The 22,946-nt window shown below is 39.0% G+C and overlaps 1 protein-coding gene across 1 annotated transcript in view; it reads left to right on the top strand.

Annotated features, from left to right (window-relative positions):
* CYP39A1 (cytochrome P450 family 39 subfamily A member 1) overlaps positions 1-22,946 on the top strand; it is a 94,331-nt gene that overhangs the window by 47,501 nt on the left and 23,884 nt on the right. The window contains exons 8-10 of the mRNA XM_002714462.6: positions 3,384-3,517; positions 16,738-16,833; positions 17,705-17,793. Of these exons, the coding sequence (XP_002714508.3) occupies positions 3,384-3,517; positions 16,738-16,833; positions 17,705-17,793 (319 nt within the window). The remainder of the gene's footprint in view (positions 1-3,383; positions 3,518-16,737; positions 16,834-17,704; positions 17,794-22,946) is intronic.

The following is a 22,946-nucleotide window of genomic DNA, read 5'->3' on the forward strand; positions in this document are numbered from 1 at the left end:
GATTTCCAAAAAGCACATTGGCATTCCTTCTTCAGATGTAATTGATATAATTACAATGGGAATATAATTACAATAGAAATGATATGATTTTTGAGTACTTCTGAAATCCTGGCCAATCAAGAGTTCAATAAAAGTTAATCGAATCATCTAGTTGTATGGTTGATAATAAAAAAATAAAATTCTTTCTCATAGTATGTCCATGCTAATAAAGCCTAGTATCTTCCAGTAGGATTTTTCCAAATTATTTTTCTAAGTTAGACTTAGAAAATATAAGAATAGTTGAAGAAAAAATGTAAAGAAAGTATTGGTATTACTATCTGCCCATGGTTTTTCAAGATGGTTTTCAGTAGGTAATAATGTTTTTGGTTCTTAACATAAGCTATTGGTAGTTTGGGCCACATGCATGACACAGGGTATGTGTTGGTAATGCCCAAAGTAAAACAAGTGTTCACTGTTTGAGAATTGCCTTAGAAAGCACCCAGAGCCCTTGTATAATGAGTTATCTTTTATGTCCTCATTAAATAGCTAATGACTTACTTCTACAGATAATGGTAGAAAACATTCCATATTTTAAAATGTTTGGAAATATTAGTATAGTTAGCTGTCTTTACTGCAGAATTTTTCAAAGCCTTTAAAATACTAATGTGTCCAGTGAGTCTCCAGGAGCATGGAACATTTTGCACATTTGGTTGCATATGCAACATTTGTCTTCCATCAAACACTGGACATGTTAGAAACCATTCATTGACACAATTTGGAGAAACTGGTATTCAGTTTGTGAAGATGCAGAAGGCCTATCTACTGTTTTACCATCAGTTTTGGTAGAAGATAAAAACAAAAAGAGCCCATAGGGTTCTTGTCTCCTTTTAACATTAGGTCACATAGTTCTGGGAAAATAAGCACAAGGTCTCAGTTTAATAAAGAATAGTGCTCGTGCTATATGTCATTGTTTCCTTGTTCAACTGTTTAGTCTCCCTCAGCCTAAAATAGGAGGGTTCCAGACTCTCTAGTCTCCAAATTCTCCAGAATGGCCCTGAGGACCATCCTTAGATGGCCTTTGTGGTCTCTTCCTGATCCAGCACATAGAGCCCATCTTCTGGGCGAACTAGACCTATTGCTACTTTCTGAAAACTTAGATTTTAGTGGATTTTTGTGACTCATGTTTCTGCAGTGTTCTCTTTGTTCTTCCTTTTTCCTTTGACCAGATTTTATATTTTTATAAAAAAGAAGATTTATTCATTCATTCATTATGGGAGTCAGAGAGAGAGAGAGAGAGAGAGAGAGAGGCAGAGGACTTCCATTTGCTGGTTTACTCTCCAGGTGGCCACAATGGACAGTGCTGGGCCAGACCAAAGCCAGGAACCAGGAGCTTCATCCAGATCCACACATGGATGGCAAGGGCCCAAACATTTGGGCTATCTTCTACTGCTTTTCCCAGGTCATTAGCAGGGAGTTGGATTTCGAAGTAGAGCAGCTGGGACATGCACCTGCATTCATATGGGATGCCAGTGTTGCAGGTGGTGGTTTTACCCTCCTTGCCACAATGCTAACCCCTCTTGAACTAGAATTTCTACCCATTTATCTCACAGTGTTGAAGCTGGACCATTTTGTAATTTGTTATGGACTCATTAAGGTCAACTCTAGAGACAGATACAGAGAATATTTTTCTTTTCCTCTAGTCAAACATGAACCCTATCTGCTTTTAACTATCATATAATATTTAACGTCTCATAGAATAGTTACCTTGCCTAGGTGATACACCAGTTACCTGTGTGATTGTTCTTTAACTTCCTACTAGACTAAGCAAGAGCTATGCCTTAGTTGTTTTAATACTGATAGAACCTGACTCAGTGTCTGCTGCCTCCCTACTTGGTGCTAAGGGACCTGTCAAGTTCAATGCAGTTCAGAGGCACCCTTGTAAGGATTATGAGAACCAGAGGCAAAAACCTCAGTTCCCAGACTCCATTGACTAAAGATGTTTGCATCTGACTCCTCAGGTGTACTATCTATAATGACAGACAAGGTTGTCTGTGCAGCACACAACCAGCTTTGAGTAAGCCTCATCCAGAGTCATGGGAAGCTATAGCTCCAGACTCTGTATCTCACTCTCATCCACACAGTCCCTGTATGGTGGGAAACAAATGTGAAAGAAAACAGTGGTCTGATTGAACTAGCCTGCAGTGTTATTAACTTTTACTAAGCAAGTACTGTCAAAACCAAATGGAAAGCTGAGTTGGTTTTAACAAATTTTCAAAATGTAGACATTTTACTTGAAATATCATGAACCAGACTATTTAATTTGACTGATAGGCTCTGACCATACTTTGGGTGGTAGGAAGCTTCTAGTCTTTATCAGGTGACTTCAGTGTAAATATTAGATAAAATATGCATGTTACATTAGGGAGGTTTGATGCAGCTTGTTTAGAAGGAGGGTTCGTCATTCCAGCCGAGGTTCACCTGTCCCATTGTTCCTTTCCTAATGTTCTTTTGGAGCCTTCTGAAATGAATGATTAAAAGTGAACACAAGGAGCCGGTGCTATGGTGTAGCAGGTAAAGCCTCTCCCTGCAGTGCTGCATCCCATATGGGCACCGGATCGAGTCCCAGCTGCTCCACCTCCAATCCAGCTCTCTGCTGTGGCCTGGGAAATCAGTGAAAGATGGCCCAAGTTCTTGGGCCTCCACATCCACGTGGGAGACCCTGGCTCCTGGCTTCAGACCAGTCCAGCTCTGGCTGTTGTGGCCATCTGGGGAGTGAACCAGCAGATGGAAGACCTTTCTCTCTCTGCCTCTCTGTAACTCTGCCTTTCAAATAACATAAATAAATCTTAAAAAAAAAAAAAAAAAGGAAAAACAAAATGATTTAACAGGGGCATGTAGAAGAAGAAAGCCAAGTTGCTTCTCATATCTTTTCTTTGTGCTTTTGATGCCAGTCTTTTATTGTCTTTTCCTTAAGTGGAATGAGAATTTGGACAAGAAAGAGAAAGATAAGTGAAAATTGAACACCTTTCTGACAAGGACTATCTTAGTCATTTGATAGCCATAGGACTGAGAGAACCAAAGTGGGATCACAATTCACCATGTTACAGAAAAGGAAGCAAAAAATAACAGCCATACAAAGGTACATGAAAATACATGCATCTTTATTTTCCATAGTACGCAATGTCCTATGAACTTGTTGAAGGCCCCTCATATGCATGTATTTCAAAAAGTTTTTGCACCAGAATAAATTTCTCTTTTCATTCCATTTTTCACTAACCTTTTGAAGTGCCTTTGTAGTAGTACTCTGCTTGCTGTCGGAAGCAATATTTAGCCTGTGTTTGTAAGCTTATGTGAAATGACTTTCTGATCTCAATAGTCCATATTTTTTACAATTATCTTTACAGGTAAAGATAAGATTAAGCTGTCTGAGGATGAATTGAAGAAACTCCTTCTAATTAAATGGTGTATTTTGGAAGCCGTTCGCTTAAGAGCCCCTGGTATCATTACTAGAAAAGTGATGAAGCCAGTTAAAATTTTGGTGAGCTTTGTTTTTGTTTTGAAATAATCAGTCATCTAGAAAAAAGTACATACTTTGCTCGTGTATTTTATTACGTGTATTTATTTTAGTTGATGAAAATTATATATATATATATGTCATGTCCAACATGTTTTCAACTATGAATACAGCGTAGAATGGCTAAATCAAGCTAACTGACACATGCATTATCTTACATGCTTTTTTTTTTTTTTTGTGGTAAGAATACTTAAAATCTCTTTCAGAATTTTCAAGAATATAATTCACTGTTATTAACTGCAGTCCCCATGTTGTACCACAGACCTCTTAGACTATTCCTCCCATCTAACTCGAATTTTGTATCCTTTGATCATTATCTCCTCAAGCTCATCCTGCCGCTATGCCCTGGTATCCACCATTCCACTCTGTACTTCTATGAGTTTAGCTTTTCTAGATTCCACATGTAAGTGAGTTCATTTGGTATTTGTCTTTCTGGGCCTGGCCTATTTCAGTTAACATAATGTCTCTCAAGTTCATCTTGTTGCAAATGACAGGATTTCCCTTCTTTTTTAAGGCTGAACAGTATTCCAGTGTGTATGTACCTATGTGTATTATATAACATTTTTTACCCATTCATCTTTTTTTTTTACTTTTTAGAGAATACTTTATTGCTTTATTGCAATCAAACGTAAGTAGATAAGACCTTACATATTTAAAAGAGGGTGTTATCCCTGTACAAATGGAAAAAAGTTAAGTTTAACGTTTCTACACCAATATAGCTGTCAATTTCTATACAACACAAACTCAGATAGTAAACTGGGATACTTTTTTTAAAGTAGACAGCACAGCTAAAGTTTTCAAATATTCAATAATATGTGTGTGTGTGCATTTTTTCTACTAAAAGACCAGTAATAGCATTATGTAACATATTAATAGCAGCAACAGCTTTTCCAGGTTCTGCAGTTATCTGAACAATATTATAGAGACACCTAGCATACTCCATTAAAGTGGAAGGGGGGTAAAAAACAAAACCCTCCAAAATAGCAAAATTCTCTTACTGTTCTACCTAGCATCATTTAAAAAATTAGTTTCTTTTTTTAAATTTTATTTTATTTTTTAATTTACATAAAGGGAGTAGATTTCATGTATTTCATATATACAGTTTTAAGAACGTAATAATAATTCCCTCCCTATCCCCCAACCCTCACTGTCCTTCCCTCCCTCCTTGTATCCTACTTCTTCATGCTTTTCTTAGTTTTCCTTTAATTTTTACAATGATATAGTTTCAATTTTCTTTATAACCACAAGCTTAACCCTCCACTAAATGTAAAGAATTCAACAAGTAGAAAGTAGAAAAGCCACTGTTTCTTCCAGGTCTCCCACATGGGTGCGGGGGCCCAAGCACTTTTTGCCATCTTTCACTGCTTTCCCAGGCCATAGGTAGAGAGCTGAATCAGAAGAGGAGCAGCTGGGTGAGGATGTGGGGAAAAAGGGACACTAACCCACTTTTAGTGGGACTGCAAATTGGTAAAGCGACTATGGAAATCAGTTTGGAGATTCCTCAGAAACTTGAATATAACCCTACCATACAACCCAGCCATCCACTCCTTGGAATTTACCCAAAGGAAATTAAATTGGCAAATAAAGAGTTGTCTGCACCTCAATGTTTATTGCAGCTCAATTCACAGTAGCTAAGACCTGGAATCAAACTCAATGCCCATCAACAGTAGACTGGATAAAGAAATTATGGGATATGTACTCTATAGAATACTATACAGCAGTAAAAAAAAATGAAATCCGGTCATTTGCAACAAAATGGAGAAATCTGGAAAACATCATGCTGAGTGAAATAAGCCAGTCCCAAAGGGACAAATATCATATGTTCTCCCTGATCGGAGACAACTAACCAAGCACCTACAAGAAAACCTATTGAAGTGAAATGGACACTATGAGAAACAATGACTTGATCAGCCCTTGTCCTGACTGTCAAGGAACAACTTACTACTTTATTCCTTTTAGTATTTTTTTGTTCTACTTAATACCATTGGTTGAACTCTTTAATTAACACACAATTATTCTTAGGTGTTTAAATTTAACTGAAAAATGATCCCTGTTAAATATAAGAGTGGGAATAAGAGAGGGAGGAGATGTACAGTTTGCCACATGCTCAATTGGACTTACCCCTAATGGTAGAGTTAGAAATGGGCCAGGGGATTCCAATTAAATAGCTTCAAGGTAGCATATACCAATGCCATCTCACTAGTCAAAGTGATCAGTTTCAGCTCACAGTTGATCATAATGATAGGATTAAGAGTGAAAGGGATCACATAAACAAGACTAGTGTCTGCTATTACTAACTGATAGAATTAAAAAGGAGAGAATGATATAACATGGGAAGCAGGGTACACAGCAGACTCATAGAATGGCAGATGTCCTATCATCACTCTGGCCTCAGAATCAGTCCTTAAGGCATTCGGATCTGGCTAAAAAGTCCATGAGAGTATTTCAGGCATGGAAAGCCAAGACACTGTGGCAAAAAAAAAAAAAAAAAAAAAAAAACCTAAATGAAAGATCTCTGAGTGACATCCCAGCAGAAAGAACGGGCCATCAAAGAAGGAAGTACCTTTCTCTGAAGGGAGGAGAGAACTTCCACTTTGACTATGACCTTGTCTAAATAATATCAGAATTGGCAAACTCAACAGGCTTCCATAACCTTGGCAGCTCATGACAAGAGCCTCGGGTGATTACTGATGTCGTAAATAAGAGTGTCAGTTGTTAAATCAACAACAGGAGTCACTGTGCACTTACTCCCCATTTAGGATCTCTGTCCTTAATGTACTCAAACAGTACTTTAGACTTTGTGTTTCTGTGTGGGTGCAAACTGTTGAAATATTTACCTGTTAGAGGACTATTTAACTTCATATCTCTTTATTTACTTCTTTACTTCTCTTTCTTTCCTTTTCCTTCCTTCCCTTCTTTTTTCTTCCAATTTGTGTGTGTGTGAGAGAAAGACAGAAAGACAGAGACAGAGACACAAAGAGAGAAAGAGAGAGGAGAGAGGAGAGAGAGAGAGAGAGAATTGATCAATCTTCCATCCATTGGTTCACTTTCCAAATGGCCACAACAGCCAGGTCTGACCCAAGCTGATGTCAGGAGTGGGTGGCAGGGCTGCAAGTACTTTGCCCATCTTCTACTGCTTTCTCAGGCACATTAGCAGGAAACTGGATTGGAAATGGAGCATCTGGGACTCAAGCTGTCACTCTAGTTTGGGATGCTGGTGTAAAGTGGCAGCTTAATCCACCGGACCACAATGCCAGCATCTGAATTATGTTCTAGTATTAGATTACAGTCAAAGGATATAAACACATTTATGATTTACTGCATGTAATCCTCTTACAAGACAACTATTTTATAGAGCCATCGACTCTGGATTCTGAATAAAATTTCTTAATACTGTCTTTTGCAATCAAATGTATGGAACTGACGACCTTTATGCATAGTGAAATAAGCCTGCCACCCAAACAGAAATATAACATGTTTTCTCTGATATGTGGCAGTTAATATAGAATACCAAAGAAAGTTTAATTATGAAACAGACACTATATGATTTGATTATTACTTATAGCCATTGTCTATATTCCTGTAGAACAGTGGTCTTTCTACTTTCTACTTGTTCAACATTATGGTTAGTGGTGCATTAAAACCTGTGGTTAAAAAATTGAAAGTATGTTATTGCAAAAACCAAAGGATAAAAGAAAAGAAAGGATATAAGAAAGGGTGATTGACAGAGTGAAGGGGGAGGGAAGGAAGTATGGTTATCTTCTATGAAATACATGAAATCTGTCCTCCTTATATTAATAAACTTTTAAAAAATAACTAGAAATAATAGATATCTGAAACAATTTAAGTAATTATTAAGGAATAATTACTTAAAAGCCTTCACATCCTCATACCCACACTTTCTTCTTAGAGAACATCAGGCTTAAATACATCCAGGCTCCTTCCAAGCCTCTGGCTGGTTGAGACTGTGAGCAGTGCGGCAGGTCCAGAGACATGTGCTCAGGCTGCTGTCTCCTGAGAATGTGCCAGTGCTTTCTTTCATTGTTTTTCATAGTATCTTTTAATACTTGCATAAGATGCAGTGTTTCCTGTACTTGTGATATCTTTTCTAAATACAATAAAAACCATCCTTCCTCTAAGGAGGCCCAAACTAAACATTGAAGAGTTAGGACTTTGATTAAAACAAAACAAAACGAAAAACTTGCGAAGCTTTTTCTTCTTATTAAATGAGGAAAACATGACCATTAGGAGGAAAGAAAACTATAAAAAAGAAGCTAAAAGAATGAATTAAAAATTGCTTCCATAGCCTTGGCAACTCATGACAAGAGCCTCAGGTGATTACTGACACCATAAACAAGAGTGTCAATTGTTAAATCAACAACAGGAGTCACTGTGCACTTACTCCCCAGGTAGGATCTCTGTCCTTAATGTACTCAAACAGTACTTTAGACTTTGTGTTTCTGTGTGGGTGCAAACTGTTGAAATATTTACCTGTTAGAGGACTATTTAACTTCATATCTCTTTATTTACTTCTTTACTTCTCTTTCTTTCCTTTTCCTTCCTTCCCTTCTTTTTTCTTCCAATTTGTGTGTGTGTGAGAGAAAGACAGAAAGACAGAGACAGAGACACAAAGAGAGAAAGAGAGAGGAGAGAGGAGAGAGAGAGAGAGAATTGATCAATCTTCCATCCATTGGTTCACTTTCCAAATGGCCACAACAGCCAGGTCTGACCCAAGCTGATGTCAGGAGTGGGTGGCAGGGCTGCAAGTACTTTGCCCATCTTCTACTGCTTTCTCAGGCACATTAGCAGGAAACTGGATTGGAAATGGAGCATCTGGGACTCAAGCTGTCACTCTAGTTTGGGATGCTGGTGTAAAGTGGCAGCTTAATCCACCGGACCACAATGCCAGCATCTGAATTATGTTCTAGTATTAGATTACAGTCAAAGGATATAAACACATTTATGATTTACTGCATGTAATCCTCTTACAAGACAACTATTTTATAGAGCCATCGACTCTGGATTCTGAATAAAATTTCTTAATACTGTCTTTTGCAATCAAATGTATGGAACTGACGACCTTTATGCATAGTGAAATAAGCCTGCCACCCAAACAGAAATATAACATGTTTTCTCTGATATGTGGCAGTTAATATAGAATACCAAAGAAAGTTTAATTATGAAACAGACACTATATGATTTGATTATTACTTATAGCCATTGTCTATATTCCTGTAGAACAGTGGTCTTTCTACTTTCTACTTGTTCAACATTATGGTTAGTGGTGCATTAAAACCTGTGGTTAAAAAATTGAAAGTATGTTATTGCAAAAACCAAAGGATAAAAGAAAAGAAAGGATATAAGAAAGGGTGATTGACAGAGTGAAGGGGGAGGGAAGGAAGTATGGTTATCTTCTATGAAATACATGAAATCTGTCCTCCTTATATTAATAAACTTTTAAAAAATAACTAGAAATAATAGATATCTGAAACAATTTAAGTAATTATTAAGGAATAATTACTTAAAAGCCTTCACATCCTCATACCCACACTTTCTTCTTAGAGAACATCAGGCTTAAATACATCCAGGCTCCTTCCAAGCCTCTGGCTGGTTGAGACTGTGAGCAGTGCGGCAGGTCCAGAGACATGTGCTCAGGCTGCTGTCTCCTGAGAATGTGCCAGTGCTTTCTTTCATTGTTTTTCATAGTATCTTTTAATACTTGCATAAGATGCAGTGTTTCCTGTACTTGTGATATCTTTTCTAAATACAATAAAAACCATCCTTCCTCTAAGGAGGCCCAAACTAAACATTGAAGAGTTAGGACTTTGATTAAAACAAAACAAAACGAAAAACTTGCGAAGCTTTTTCTTCTTATTAAATGAGGAAAACATGACCATTAGGAGGAAAGAAAACTATAAAAAAGAAGCTAAAAGAATGAATTAAAAATTGCTTCCATAGCCTTGGCAACTCATGACAAGAGCCTCAGGTGATTACTGACACCATAAACAAGAGTGTCAATTGTTAAATCAACAACAGGAGTCACTGTGCACTTACTCCCCAGGTAGGATCTCTGTCCTTAATGTGTTGTGCCATGTAAATTAATGGTATAACTGGTACTCAAACAGTACTTTATACTTTATGTTTCTGTGTGGGTGCAAACTGTTGAAATATTTACTTAATATATACTAAATTGATCTTCTGTACATAAAGAGAATTGAAAATGAATCTTGATGTGAATGGAATGGGAGAGAGAGCAGGAGATGGGATGGTTGCAGGTGGGAAGGAAGTTATGGGGGGAAAAAGCCACTGTAATCCAAAAGCTGTACTTTGGAGATTTATATTTATTAAATAAAAGTTTAAAAAAAGAAAATTTTAAAATAATCAAAAAATTGCTTGAAATCCTACAATAGTTCTCTAATTCTCAAATGTATATGTGGCTTTCTGTTTTCCATTCTTATAAACAGTGTGAAGATGAACATCCTTATAGCTAAATCCTTGTATACATGACTAATCACTTTGTTAGTATACATTTATACAATTTGATCCTTTTAAGATTGATATGTTGGGCTGGCACCTCGGCTCACTAGGCTAATCCTCCACCTGCGGTGCCAGCACCCTGGGTTCTAGTCCCAGTCAGAACGCCAGATTCTGTCCTGGTTGCTCCTCTTCCAGCCCAGCTCTCTGCTGTGGCCCAGGAGGGCAGTGGAGGGTGGCCCCTGCACCCACATGGGAGACCAGGAGGGAGCACCTGGCTCCTAGCTTCGGATTGACGCAGGGCACTGGCCACAATGTGCCAGCCATAGCAGCCATTGAGGGGTGAACCAATAGAAAAAGGAAGACCTTCTTTCTCTCTTTCTCTCTCTCTCACCGTCTAACTCTGCCTGTCAAAAAAAAAAAAAAAAAAAAAAAAAAAAAAGATTGATCTGTTGTTGTGGTAGGCATTTGCAAAGTGGTTAAGATGCCATTTGGAACATCTGCATCCCATATCAGAGTGTCAGGGTTTGACTCAGCTCTGCTTTGGATTTCAAATTCCTGTTACCACACACATAGGGAGGGGGCAGATGATAGCTCAAGTCCTTTGATCTCTGCTACCAGGATATGTGGACTGAGTTCCAGAGTCCTGGCTTTGGCCTATCCAGGCCATAGCTGTTGTAGGCATTTGGCAAGTGAACCAGCCAATGAGAGCCCTCTCTCTCTCATACTCTGTCTCTGTCTCTCTCCCCATGTTTCTCTCTCTCAGTCTCTCTCTTTCCTTTATCTTTCTACCTTTCAAGTAAATAAAAAATAATTTTTAAATTAAAATTTAAAATAGGTGGCATGTCTTTGCTAATATGAAGTTTAATATTGCATTCCTATAAACCTGAATTATAAAAAAAATTCACATGGGTTCATCTGTTGAGTAATAACAGAGGCTTGTATTTATTTTCTTCTATAGGATAATTGGTCAAAGGTCCTTGCTATGAATACTAGAAGTGTTCTCTCACTACCCTTCCCTAAGAGAATTTGAGCAGAGTCTCAATGTTTATTTTTGTTTATGCACAAATTATTTCTGCGTTTTTGGAATTAATTAAAGTGCACACTATGCTTTGATTTACTCTATTCCATATTTCACTATATTATGCCACCTTCCTAAGTCTCTTAAACTTCTACCTATGTTCTCTTTTCAAGTTTTCATATTTTTGGTACAAAGTTCATCCTTAAGAATTTCCAGAGAAGAATTACAGGAAGTGTTAAAAAGAATAAGTAATTAGGGAATGTTGATTTTCTTTTCAAGGTATTAAAGCATTTTATATAACTACAATTAAAATATTATGATACCAGATATTCAAATGAATAGAATAGAAGGGACAGATAACAAAGAGATATCTTCTTTATGATAAGAATTTAAAATTGGATAAATGAATCATTATGAATCAATGAAGAGAGAAGAGATATGGCTTGAGATGATTGGCTAAAAGTGGATCTTTTTTAAACTCTAAAATAGAAGTTCTCAAAATTTTGATCTCAGGATACCTTTACATTCTAGAATTATTGGGGATCCCAAAGAGCTCTTATCTATGTGGGTTAAATTTATCAACATTTACTGTATTACAAATTAAAGCTTAGAAATGTTTTAAAATATTTGTTTAGTAATTCATTTAAAAACAACAGGAAACCTATCACCTGTCAATATAATAACATGGTTTTATAAAACAAACTGTATTTTCCAAAACAAAAACAAAGTAGAATACCAGCATTTTAAGGTTTTTTTGCACATCTATTTAATGTCTTTATAATAGAAGACATCTAGATTGTCATTTATGTGTTTGTAATCTGTGATGATAAATTATATATGTTGATGGAAATGCAGAAGGTTCAGCCTCCTGTGGAGATGTAGCTAGAAATGGAAGCAGTATTTAATAGCCTTTTCAGATGTTTGTGACTGTTTCTTAATACACAAAAATTTGACATATGATATCTTCTTAAGGTGTTGTTGCGATCTCAAAATGTATCAATGGCTTTTTTGTAATCAGTTTACATCTAAATCCGTTGTTCTGTCCGTACTTGGAATGAGTGTTTTACCCAGGAATAATTTATGAACTTGCTAATCCTCTGTAAAGGTCTTTGGAACTCCTAGAGGTCCTTAGACCACCCATTGGAGCTCCTTTTTTAGAAAGCAGAGGGCTATCCAAGCTTAGTATGCATCAAAGAAACCACAAAATGAACAGATTTGGATGCGACATACAAACATTTAATATCTTATTTTTTAAAATGTAACTCAAATGTAAACCAAAATTAAGAAAAATGTCACTATAACACGAGAATAAATTGCTTTAATATTTAAAGAATTCATATAGATAAGTATTCGTATCATATAGATGAGTGAGGACAGGACATGAACACAAAAGCTTATAGGAAAAAATAACATTGAAAATTCCTACAAAGACATAATAATTTGAATAGCAACCTGTGAGCTGATATTTGACATAGTGGTTCACATGCTGTGTGGGATGCCCATATCCCATGTCAGAATGCCTAGTTTCAAGTCTCAGCTTCACTCCAGATTCCAATTTCTTTCTAATGCATACCCTAGCATGCAGCAGGTGATGGTTCAAATAGCTGAGTCCCTGCCACACTTGTGTGAGACCCAGATGGAAACCTCAGCTCCTGGCTTCAGTCTGGCCCAGCCCAGGTTGTAGCAGGGTTGGGAAAAGAGAATCAGCATATGGGAGATCCTGTTGGTCTCAGTCTCTGTCTTGTTCTGTGCCTTTCAATTAAATGACTGAAAATTATAAGGAAATAAATAATAGCAGCCTAAATTAACCTATTAAAGTGTCATATTAACTGATAAAATGAAACTGACATTCTCATAAATTATAGTTAGGAATATATTGTCACAAAATTTGAGGAAATGGTCGGGCAGTGTGTATTAAGAATAATGATCATGGCTGGCGCCGTTGCTCAATAGGCTAATCCTCTGCCTTGCGGCGCCAGCACACTGGGTTCTAGTTCCGGTCGGGGCTCCAGATTGTGTCCCGGTTGCCCCTCTTCCAGGCCAGCTCTCTGCTGTGGCCAGGGAGTGCAGTGGAGGATGGCCCAGGTGCTTGGGCCCTACACCTCATGGGAGACCAGGAGAAGCACCTGGCTCCTGGCTTCGGATCAGCATGATGCACCAGCCGAAGCGCGCTGGCTGCGGCGGCCATTGGAGGGTGAACCAACGGCAAAGGAAGACCTTTCTTTCTCTCTGTCTCTCTCTCTCTCTCACTGTCCACTTGGCCTGACCAAAAAAAAAAAAAAAAAAAGAATAATAATCATATCCTATGGCTTCTGAATAGCTTTATTTGAAGGATTTATATGAAAAATGTTTTACGGAAGAAAATTCTCACGAAGACAGTTTATTATAGACAAAACAGTAGGGAATGTTGAAATTACTTATGATAATCTACTTAGTAAAAACTTAAACAACCATTGGAGAAAATTATTCAGGTTGAATATATAATAAGAAAAAAATTGGGGCCAGCGCCAAGGCTCACTTGGTTAATCCTCCACCTACAGCGCCAGCATCCCATATGGGTGCCGGGTTCTAGTCCTAGTTGCTCCTCTTCCAGTCCAGCTCTCTGCTGTGGCCAGGGAGGGCAGTGGAGGATGGCCCAAGTCCTTGGGCCCCTGCACCCGCATGGGAGACCGGGAAAAAGCACCTGGCTCCTGGCTTCAGATCGGCATTGCTCCAGCTCTAGTGGCCATTTGGGGGGTGAACCAACAGAAGGAAGACCTTTCTCTCTGTCTCTCTCTTACTGTCTAACTCTGTCAAATACATTTAAAAAAAAAAAGAGAGAGAGAGAGAGAAGCCAGCGCCGTGGCTCAATAGGCTAATCCTGCACCTGTGGCGCCGGCACCCTGGGTTCTAGTCTCAGTCGGGGGGCCGGATTCTGTCCCAGTTGGTCCTCTTCCAGCCCAGCTCTCTGCTGTGGCCCGGGAGTACAGTGGAGGATGGCCCAAGTGCTTGGGCCCTACACCCGTATGGGAGACCAGGAGAAGCACCTGGCTCCTGGCTTCGGATCAGCGTGGTGTGCTGGCCGCAGCACACTGGCCGCAGCGGCCACTGGGGGGTGAACCAACAGACAAGGAAGACCTTTCTCTCTGTTTCTCTCTCTCACTATCCACTCTGCCTGTCAAAAAAAAAAAAAAAAAAAAAAAGAGAGAGAGAGAGAGAGATAAAAGTTGAAAGTTTATGTCATAATGCTAAGGGAACAAAGAAAGATTTTTGAATTGATTATTCAGGAGGATCAAAACTATGTTTAAAAACAACACACAAAAAACTTGTATTAACAGGTAAAAGTACTCAGAGAAATCCAGTCAACTGATGGCTATATTTGGGTGTCAGAACTCTGGTTTTTGCTTTTTTTTTTTTTGATTTATTTGTTTGAAAGTCAGAGGTACAGACAGAGAGAAAGGGAGAGAGAGAGATTGGCTATCCACTGCTTCACTCCCCAGATGGCCAGAATGGCCCGGCCTGGACCAAGCTGAAGCCAAAAGCCAGGAGCTTCTTCCAGGCCTCCCACATAGGTGGCAGGGGCCAAACATTTGGGCCATCTCTCACTGCTTTTACCAGGCCATTAGCAGAGAGCTGGATTGGCAGTGGAGCAGCCAGGACAGGAACTGGCATTCTTATGGGATGCTCGCATTGCAGGCAGTGGCTTTACTGCTGACCCCAGGAATTCTGTTTTTTTCCCCCTATTTTTCTATTTTTCTTAATTTTCCAAAGTTTTTGTAGATAACAGTTTTTATCATAAAAATAGTATACTCTTTCATGTTTAAAATACTTTGTTTTGGCCACTAACACCAACCCTGCTTCTGGCCTAGAGCTGAGAGGAACCTGTGTCCTTTGGCCCTGGTCTAAGAGATGCTTTGCCTTCATAGGGCCTCACCTTTCTCTTCCAAACTCCCCTTGCATTTCACTCACTTCGCCCTCAGCACCCTTGTTGAGTCATAATGCAGAGTCCTGCCTCCTTTTCCCTCTTCAAGAAAGGCCCACCCCCAGATTAGCACATGAATCTCCTTTGGCCTCACCAGGTGGGTTTGGCTGGCCAGATCCAGTTCTGTCTGCCTGAAAATGCAGTTGTTGTCACACAGCAGTTGTAACTTCCCTGTGATAGTGATTTATGTTCTGGTCCTGCAACTGTTTTGTCTCCCTCTTGATCTCTGGCTTCATGAGCCCTGTAAACAGAGAAAGGGACTGTTTAGACTGCACATGATGATGCAACCAGCTCTGCCATTCTTTGATGCCAGTCAGCAGTCTGGCATTTGCTGCTGCAACGGGAAATTCTTTCTTGACTCCTGCCTGTGGCTATAATGTTAATTCTGTTCCTGAGCACCTGTTTGCCATCTCCCTTATTTTGCTAGTTTGATTTTAGTCTCCAAGGTTGTGATCACAGGTCAATAGCAACTGATAAGGATGATGGAGTGGGGTAGGGAGGAGCGACAGTTGTCCATCCTGCCCCTATAGCACATCTTCTAACTGATTCAGTCAATCAGAGCCTCTCTAGCCCTATTTCCAGCAAAGGTAAAACAAACAGATGACACTGGGACCTCAAATGTTTTTTTCTATTTTTAAATTTGTAAGAGGGCACCAGCTTTCTTCCAGTTTTGGATTTGACTCTCTGCAGACCTCTTCTAAACATCAAGAAGTAATTGGCTCCTACCAAAGCCAGCGGGGGGGGTCTCCCAGGCTACAGATTGATGACCCCCCCCCTCCATATTCCACTCCCTGCTACAGTAAAAAGATATTTTAAGATGCGTATGTTTTGGAAATACAAACTTAAAGGCTTTGCAAATATCTTAATGATATTACAAAATCGTGCAGATGTAAGTTATGATTGACAATCGGAGTTAAATAAAATATCTTCCTGGTAAACATGGTAGCTATCTATTGATCAGAAAACTTTGTAGATCTTTTTGTACTATGGTTCCTGAACATGGTGATGAAAGGGAGAGTGTCTGTTTTTGGTAGGATTTATAGATCATAGGGATCTTTCATAATGTGAATTGGGAAACATAGTGTTGAGTTGCCTCAGCCTCACAACCACTGTTGAGTTATCCTCAGTATCACAACCACTGTGATCCCAAGGACTCATCCAGCCAAATAATACACAACACTTGCCACTGGCTTTTTCCTGTGTATTATTAACCAGTTCTCTTTCATCCTTTCTGTCCTAATAGCTGCTATTGGACTGAAGGAAAACAAACACAATACTGCCCCTGCCCTGACGCTATCGTTAGCATACTCATGGCATCTACTGCTATGGCCATTATCTCTGTCTGAATTACAATTTTCTCCTCCACAACCTGGGGATCTACTGTAGTTTCTGTAATCAGGAATACATGTTGCAAACCCAATCAGAATTCGAAATCTGTATTAGAGTAGACTTATTCTAGTCTCTAAGACTTTGATGATGTTTATCTGTATTTCTCCTGTGCAACTAAATATGTACACATGTAAATAATAATCAGATTAGAAATCAGTCATTACCAAGGTTGGAAAATAGAAATGACTCCTCTAGCAAAGTTATATATTTTGTTGCCGTTAATTATAAAATCCTTATCTCTTCACCACAACATAGATGAAGCATTTTTATATAACCCAAACTATCTGTGAAGCAAATTAAAAAAAAATGTATCATTTGAAACTGATTTTTCTATCATAGAATCACATGGTTCCTGCTGGTGACTTGCTGATGCTGTCTCCATTTTGGCAACATAGAAATCCGAAGTATTTTCCTGAACCTGAGTTGTTCAAACCCGTAAGTTACCTCTCTCGTTATCCATGAACCTTTGATTTTAACTTCTTTTTATGTCAGGAGTGTGAATTCATACATTAACTAACACTGTATAATTAAGCAGTCATATTTCTCTGGTAATTAAGAACAAAATTGGCTACAAAGTACAGGTTAAATTTACAGTGTAGATTTTGTAGCATTTACAAACCAAATAGAAAGGTGTTTTTGGAATAAGCTTCACTAATATTAAAATGTGTTTTCATCTGAAACCAAGAGGGCATGTTGAAATAAATATGTCTGCTTCTGATAGGAGACATACTCTGTCTTCTTCAGGCAATTGCTTCTGTTACTGGTTTCCAAGGAGTACAGAAAATGAAAATAAAGCAAATTAAAACAATGCTCTGCTATTTCTTAGGGCTAGGGAGTCACAGGGCTGAACAGAATCTTAAGAGGTCACTTAACCCATTGTCTGCCTTTAGGTAGAACTGTCAAAAATGGCATCCAGATACAGTCATTCTGTGTCCCAAGCTTCCTCCAACAGGCAAGGCTTTCAGTGTGACTTATTGCTAAATTTATTACCAAGAGCAATTTTATGATGGAGACTGAGACCTTATTATAAATATCCTTCCTCTTCTTAGGTCAATTCTTTGGTTGATTTACAGGATCATTTACATTTGCCACTTAACAGAATTCTTTTTAAACTGTTTTATTTATAAGTTTGCGTTCCAAATTGACAATTATGTCTCATATTAATAACAGGTTGGAAAAAATTACCAACAATCCTGCAACTTTATATGCAAGGATTAGCTGTACAAGGTCATTTTTAGCCTAGAGAAATAAAGTTAAGCTTATTTATATAAGGCTGATTTGGAAAAAAAATATTTTCTTCCCACAGGAACGCTGGAAAAAGGCAAATTTAGAGAAGCACGCGTTCTTGGACTGCTTCTTAGCATTTGGAAGAGGGAAGTTCCAGTGTCCTGGAAGGTCAGTGAGACAGCTGGGCCACGTTTCTCCAGAAAGTCTGCAAAAAGCTGATGGCTAAGGATGGGGTGCTTGGGGGGTGGGGGTGGGAAGAGGAAGGGGAGGAAGCTTTGGCTCTGCTCCGTCTCTTTTTTCTTTATTATCAAAATACAAGTAAATCCAGGAGGGCACATTTTGCCTGGTTGGCCAATGCCACTGTGTGATGCCTTTGTGGGGACGTTTATGGTGGTTTCAGATAGAACTCATGAAAAGAAAATATTACATTTCACATATGCCAGATAAAGGTTTATGGTCCAAATGCTCAGTTTTCATTTAAGGACAATTTGAAACAGTTTGAGTGCTATTTGTTTTTAGACAGTGATAAAATAAAGCTGCGACTACAGTGTTATCATGGATGTTTGCTAGGGTTTCAGATCCTCTTTAGCTTGGAACGTAGCAGCAGCTTGCTAGAAGGCTTTTGCATATTGAGTTAGTTTGGTTTTGTAAAACCTTCCCTTTGATACTTCTTACAACTGAATTAATCTGGCACCCGGGATTCCTTTTCAGTGTCATGCTCAGATCCAGTTCATGTCTGCTGGTTAATGAAAGTTACCATTATGGTTACTGACTCAAGCCAAAAACGTCTATGAATATCTCACCTGTGCCAGGCCTTCTGCTGAGCTTCAGAGATGGAGTGCTGCAGGAGACAGCTGGTCCCTGACTTTAGTGGATTTACAATCTATATTACATAAGTCCTATTTCTTCAATGGGATAGTTTTATTGGGGAATTTTGGTACCTATTTATAACAAAATCTCACTCAATGCATGCATAGATCTTTTAGGAATATCACATTTGAAAAATCGTAGTTTCTTGATTTAAGAAGTCAATAATCAGGGACCGGCCTGTGATGCTGGCTGGCCTCCCACATTAACACCAGTTCCAGTTCCGGCTGCTTCACTTCCAATCCAGCTTCCCACTAATGTGCCTAGGAAAGCTGCTGGTGATGGCCCAAGTACATAAGCCCCTGCCACCCACATTGGAGACCTGGATGGTGTTCCAGGCTCTTGGCATAGGCCTGGCCCAGTCCTGGCCATTGCAGCCATTTGAAGAGTGACCCAGCTGATGGAAGATATCTCTCTCTGTCTCTCCTTTTCTCTCTAGAACTCTGCCTTTCAAATAAATAAATCTTTCTTTAAAAAAAAAAAGTCAATCTTCATTGGTTGAACAGTACTCTCAGTTTATGTTTATAACTATTATTTACTCAACATTACTATAATCTATCCCACCTTTGTTTCAGAATATTATTTTTTTAATAATTTACACCTCCCTTAAATTAGTGTTTTTTAAAATTTCTATTTGCTTATTCTGAGAAACACAGAGATGGAGAAAAATACCTCCCAACTACTGGTTCATTTCTCCAAATGCCCAAAACAGCCAGGGCTGGACCCAGGCCAAAGCTGCAAACCAGGAATTCAATCCAAGTCTCTCACATGAGTGATAGAAACCCAGTTACCTGAGCCAGCACCAGTACGTCCCAGGGTCTGCATTTGGAAGCTGGAATCGGGAGCCAGAACTGAGATGCAAACTCAGGTGATCTGATATGGAATGGAAGCATCTTAGCTGGGATCTTATCCACTAGGCTAAATGCATACTCCCAAAATGGTTTTAATTAGTCTTTGCCAACCATAGAAATTCCATCCTCTTTTTAGAGCTTATTCTATCATCTAGAGCCTAAGAAAATTGATGCCTGGTTTTTCCCTTGATACTCCTGTTTGTCCTGGAGTAACTGGTGACTTGAACTGACCAATCTCCCGGAAAGGAGAGACTCTTCTATAATTAGGAGAGCGACTCCTTCATCTTCTCCCATAAGCTGTGCACAAGAAAGAATTTAGCTTCACTTGTTGCTAGCAACAACTTCAAAAGGAATAAGCCTGATGATGGTGTACAGTCTGTAGATGCCAGCACAGAGATATGGAAAGATCATTGTGTCACTGAATTCTTCAGTTTTGAATAGATATTGAATACTCATGAGGTGGGCATTTGGTGCAGCAGTTAAGGTGCAGCTTGAGATACTTGGACCACATATCAGAGTGCCTGGTTTGGAATCCCAGATCCTCCGCTTCCAGATTCTTGCCAATGTACACCCTAGGAGATGGAAGATGATGACTCAAGTACTTGGGTCCCTAAAACCCATATGGGAGACCCTGATTAAGTTCTGGGCTCCTGGTTTTGGCCTGGTCCAGCCCTGTCTGTTGCAGACATCTAAAGAGTGAGCTAGTGGATAGAAAATCCTCATCTCTCTGTCTGTCTCTCGGCTTTTCAAATAAAGTGAAAATAAATAAAATTATATTAAATGTCCTTTTTAAAAAGATGTATTTATTTATTCAAAAGGCAGAGTTTTACACACATACACACACACACCCACAGAGAGAGAGAGAGAGAGAGAGAGATTCCATCCACTGGTTCACTCCCCAAGTGGTCACAATGGCCAGAGCTGGGCTGATCTGAAGCCAAGGAGCCAGGAGATTCTTCAGGTCTCCCACATGGGTATAGGAGCCCAAGCAATTGGTCTACCTTCCTCTGCTTTTCCTGCCACATTAGCAAGGAGCTGGATGGGAAGTAGAGCAGCCAGGATTGGAACTGGTGCCCATGTGGGATGCAGGTGCTGCAGGCAGAAGCTTTATCCAGTACACCACAGTGCCTGCCCCAAATGTCCTTATTTTTAAAAACAGCTTTAGTTAGAGGCTCCATTGTTTAAAGTTGGAAACATGCTGACATCTCCATCAAAAAAACTTCTAAGTTGAACACTGTAATTAACTGTCATACTTTAAGGATGTAGTTTACAAACAACATTAACAACAAAATCCTTCATGTTCATCTTATTTGTGTATATTATTCCCACCTTAGAGAATCAGCACTTAGGCCAATAACAACCCTATTGTTTTGAGGAACGAGTGTTTTACCCAGCAGTTAAAGTCACCAGTTGGCCTGCCTGCCTCCCACCCAATGTCCAAGGTTTACCTAAAGACTGTTGCTTCCAAGAGAGGCTGCTACCACCTTTGATACTAACAGACATTTACTTGAGTTTGAAAGTAATGTGTACAAAATAAGGACCATAACACTGCAGCTCAACCAACAGGACCTTGTTTATACATAAACAATATATGTTTTTAGAATGCACTGATCTCTTACTGTAGGCAAAATGGTGTCCTGGGCATTTCAGGGGCTTTGGGCATGTGCTAGACATACTGTCAGCACTCAAGTGATGACAACTTAGTGACAGCAAGAAGAACGGCAAGTTTCTAAATGACTGTAAGGAAGGCAGGATGAGAAATGCCCAAGCACCATAGTGTGGAGATTCAAGAGAGATGGTGTGTCTGGTCAGGCTGATCTTAGAAGATTTCCTGGGAAAAGTGACCCTTGAAGGGATGGAAGAACTTTTAGCATGAGGAAACAGAATGAGCAAGGGCCATGATGCACAGATATGTGGCTTAGGGCGGTTATGCTGTTACTATTATCTGGGCTAGATTACAGAGACTGGAGAGGAGTCAGCCCAATTGGGAAGGCCACTTACTACCTGACTTAGGTGTCGGCATGAAGCTCCCAAGGCTTTAGTAAGGAATTAAAACATTTGGGGAGGAATGAATTAATGTAGAGCAGAACTTAGGCTATCTTGTCTGGAGTGGTAGAATCTACCAGATTGCAAAAAGGATTAGAAATGGGAATCAACTGAGAGGAGGATTTGAAGTAGACTTCACCTTTGTCTCTAAGTGGCAGAAGAGATGGTGGAAATAGAGACGTCAGGAACAGAAGCAAGTTTGGAGGTAAAAATATTAAGTTTTCCTTTGAAAACTCTGAGTCTGAGGTGTGGATATATATATCATATAGCCAAAATCTACAGGTTAAACATGAATGTTGAATACAATTATGATCTAGTTTTAAAAATCACAGTCTATTTTTCTATCAAACTTCTGTTTTTAAGTCAATTTCTCATTCACATATTTTAAGCAGCAAACTGATAGCGTATTTTGTTTTTGAAGAGAGACAAAACACAAACTCTTTCAGAAAAGCAAATGACTTCATCCGGACAATGTATACCAAGACAGATCTTTCCACTAGAAATTTAATCCCACAAAGCCTTAGTATAAACCCTGGAAAATTGAATCCATTCCTAATTTGTGTACCAGGAGCCAATTTATTGTCTCATGTAAGAAATATTCAGTGAGTCAGAGAAAGCTGTCTGTACTGTAGCTGATGATCAAAGTTTGTCATTAGCACATACTCTTAGGGCCCCACAGCTGTCACCTCTTGGAGTGTAGGCCACTGAAGTGGTATGAGAACCTTCTCAGAAGTAAACCACAAAGTTTTTCTGAGTTACCTAAATAAGCACACAATGCTACCCTTCAAAAATCAAAATGAAAGTAGTTCCCTAATAGTGGGAGTTCTGAAAATATGCTCCTCCATAGTGCAAGAAGGGGAGTCTTTCCAGTAATTATAATTCTGGACAAGTCTACTAGTTTTACAGAAAATGGGGAAGTGAAGCTTGAACTATTAGACTTCTTCAGAAATAGTAGGATATAAAATGAAAAATCTCATTGTACTAGACAGTCTCATCTTAAACTATGAGCAAAATGGAGGAGTAAGATAGGGAATTTTCAGTGTTGAGGAAAACTTTGAGTGGGTGTCTGAAAATTGGTGATCTGAACACAAAGGGATGTGCTTGCTATATTTCTCCCATGGAATATACACCAAAGCTACGACACTTGATTTTCTTTGGTTCCTATCTCTGCAAAAGGATACCTGGTTGGCAGTACTATTGTGTGAATGTATCTGGGCTAAATTCCAATTGAAACAACAATGTGATATTAGGTAAGATTAACCAAGTTGCAGAGGTGTGCTTGGATGAGAAGAGGATGCAATAAGAGTAAGGCTACAATTCTTGAGAAGTGGAAATGAAGCAAGCATTCCTTGAGAAAAGAAACTGATTTCTACTTTTTTTCTGTGTGTTTGGGCACCTCACGTGACATAGTGCTAGGCTATGAATTCATGAACTTATCTTGAGTTATCTTGAAAATTATACTTTACTGGAAAGTTAATTAAAAGCATAGGTTCAGCTAATAATAGATTAGTGGTATTATTATTCAACATAACAAACATCTCTTGAGCATCTAGTACT

The sequence above is a fragment of the Oryctolagus cuniculus genome, chromosome 5, assembly GCF_051225735.1.
Source record: "Oryctolagus cuniculus isolate XC-2025 breed Fujian yellow rabbit chromosome 5, ASM5122573v1, whole genome shotgun sequence".
Lineage (NCBI taxonomy): Eukaryota > Metazoa > Chordata > Mammalia > Lagomorpha > Leporidae > Oryctolagus > Oryctolagus cuniculus.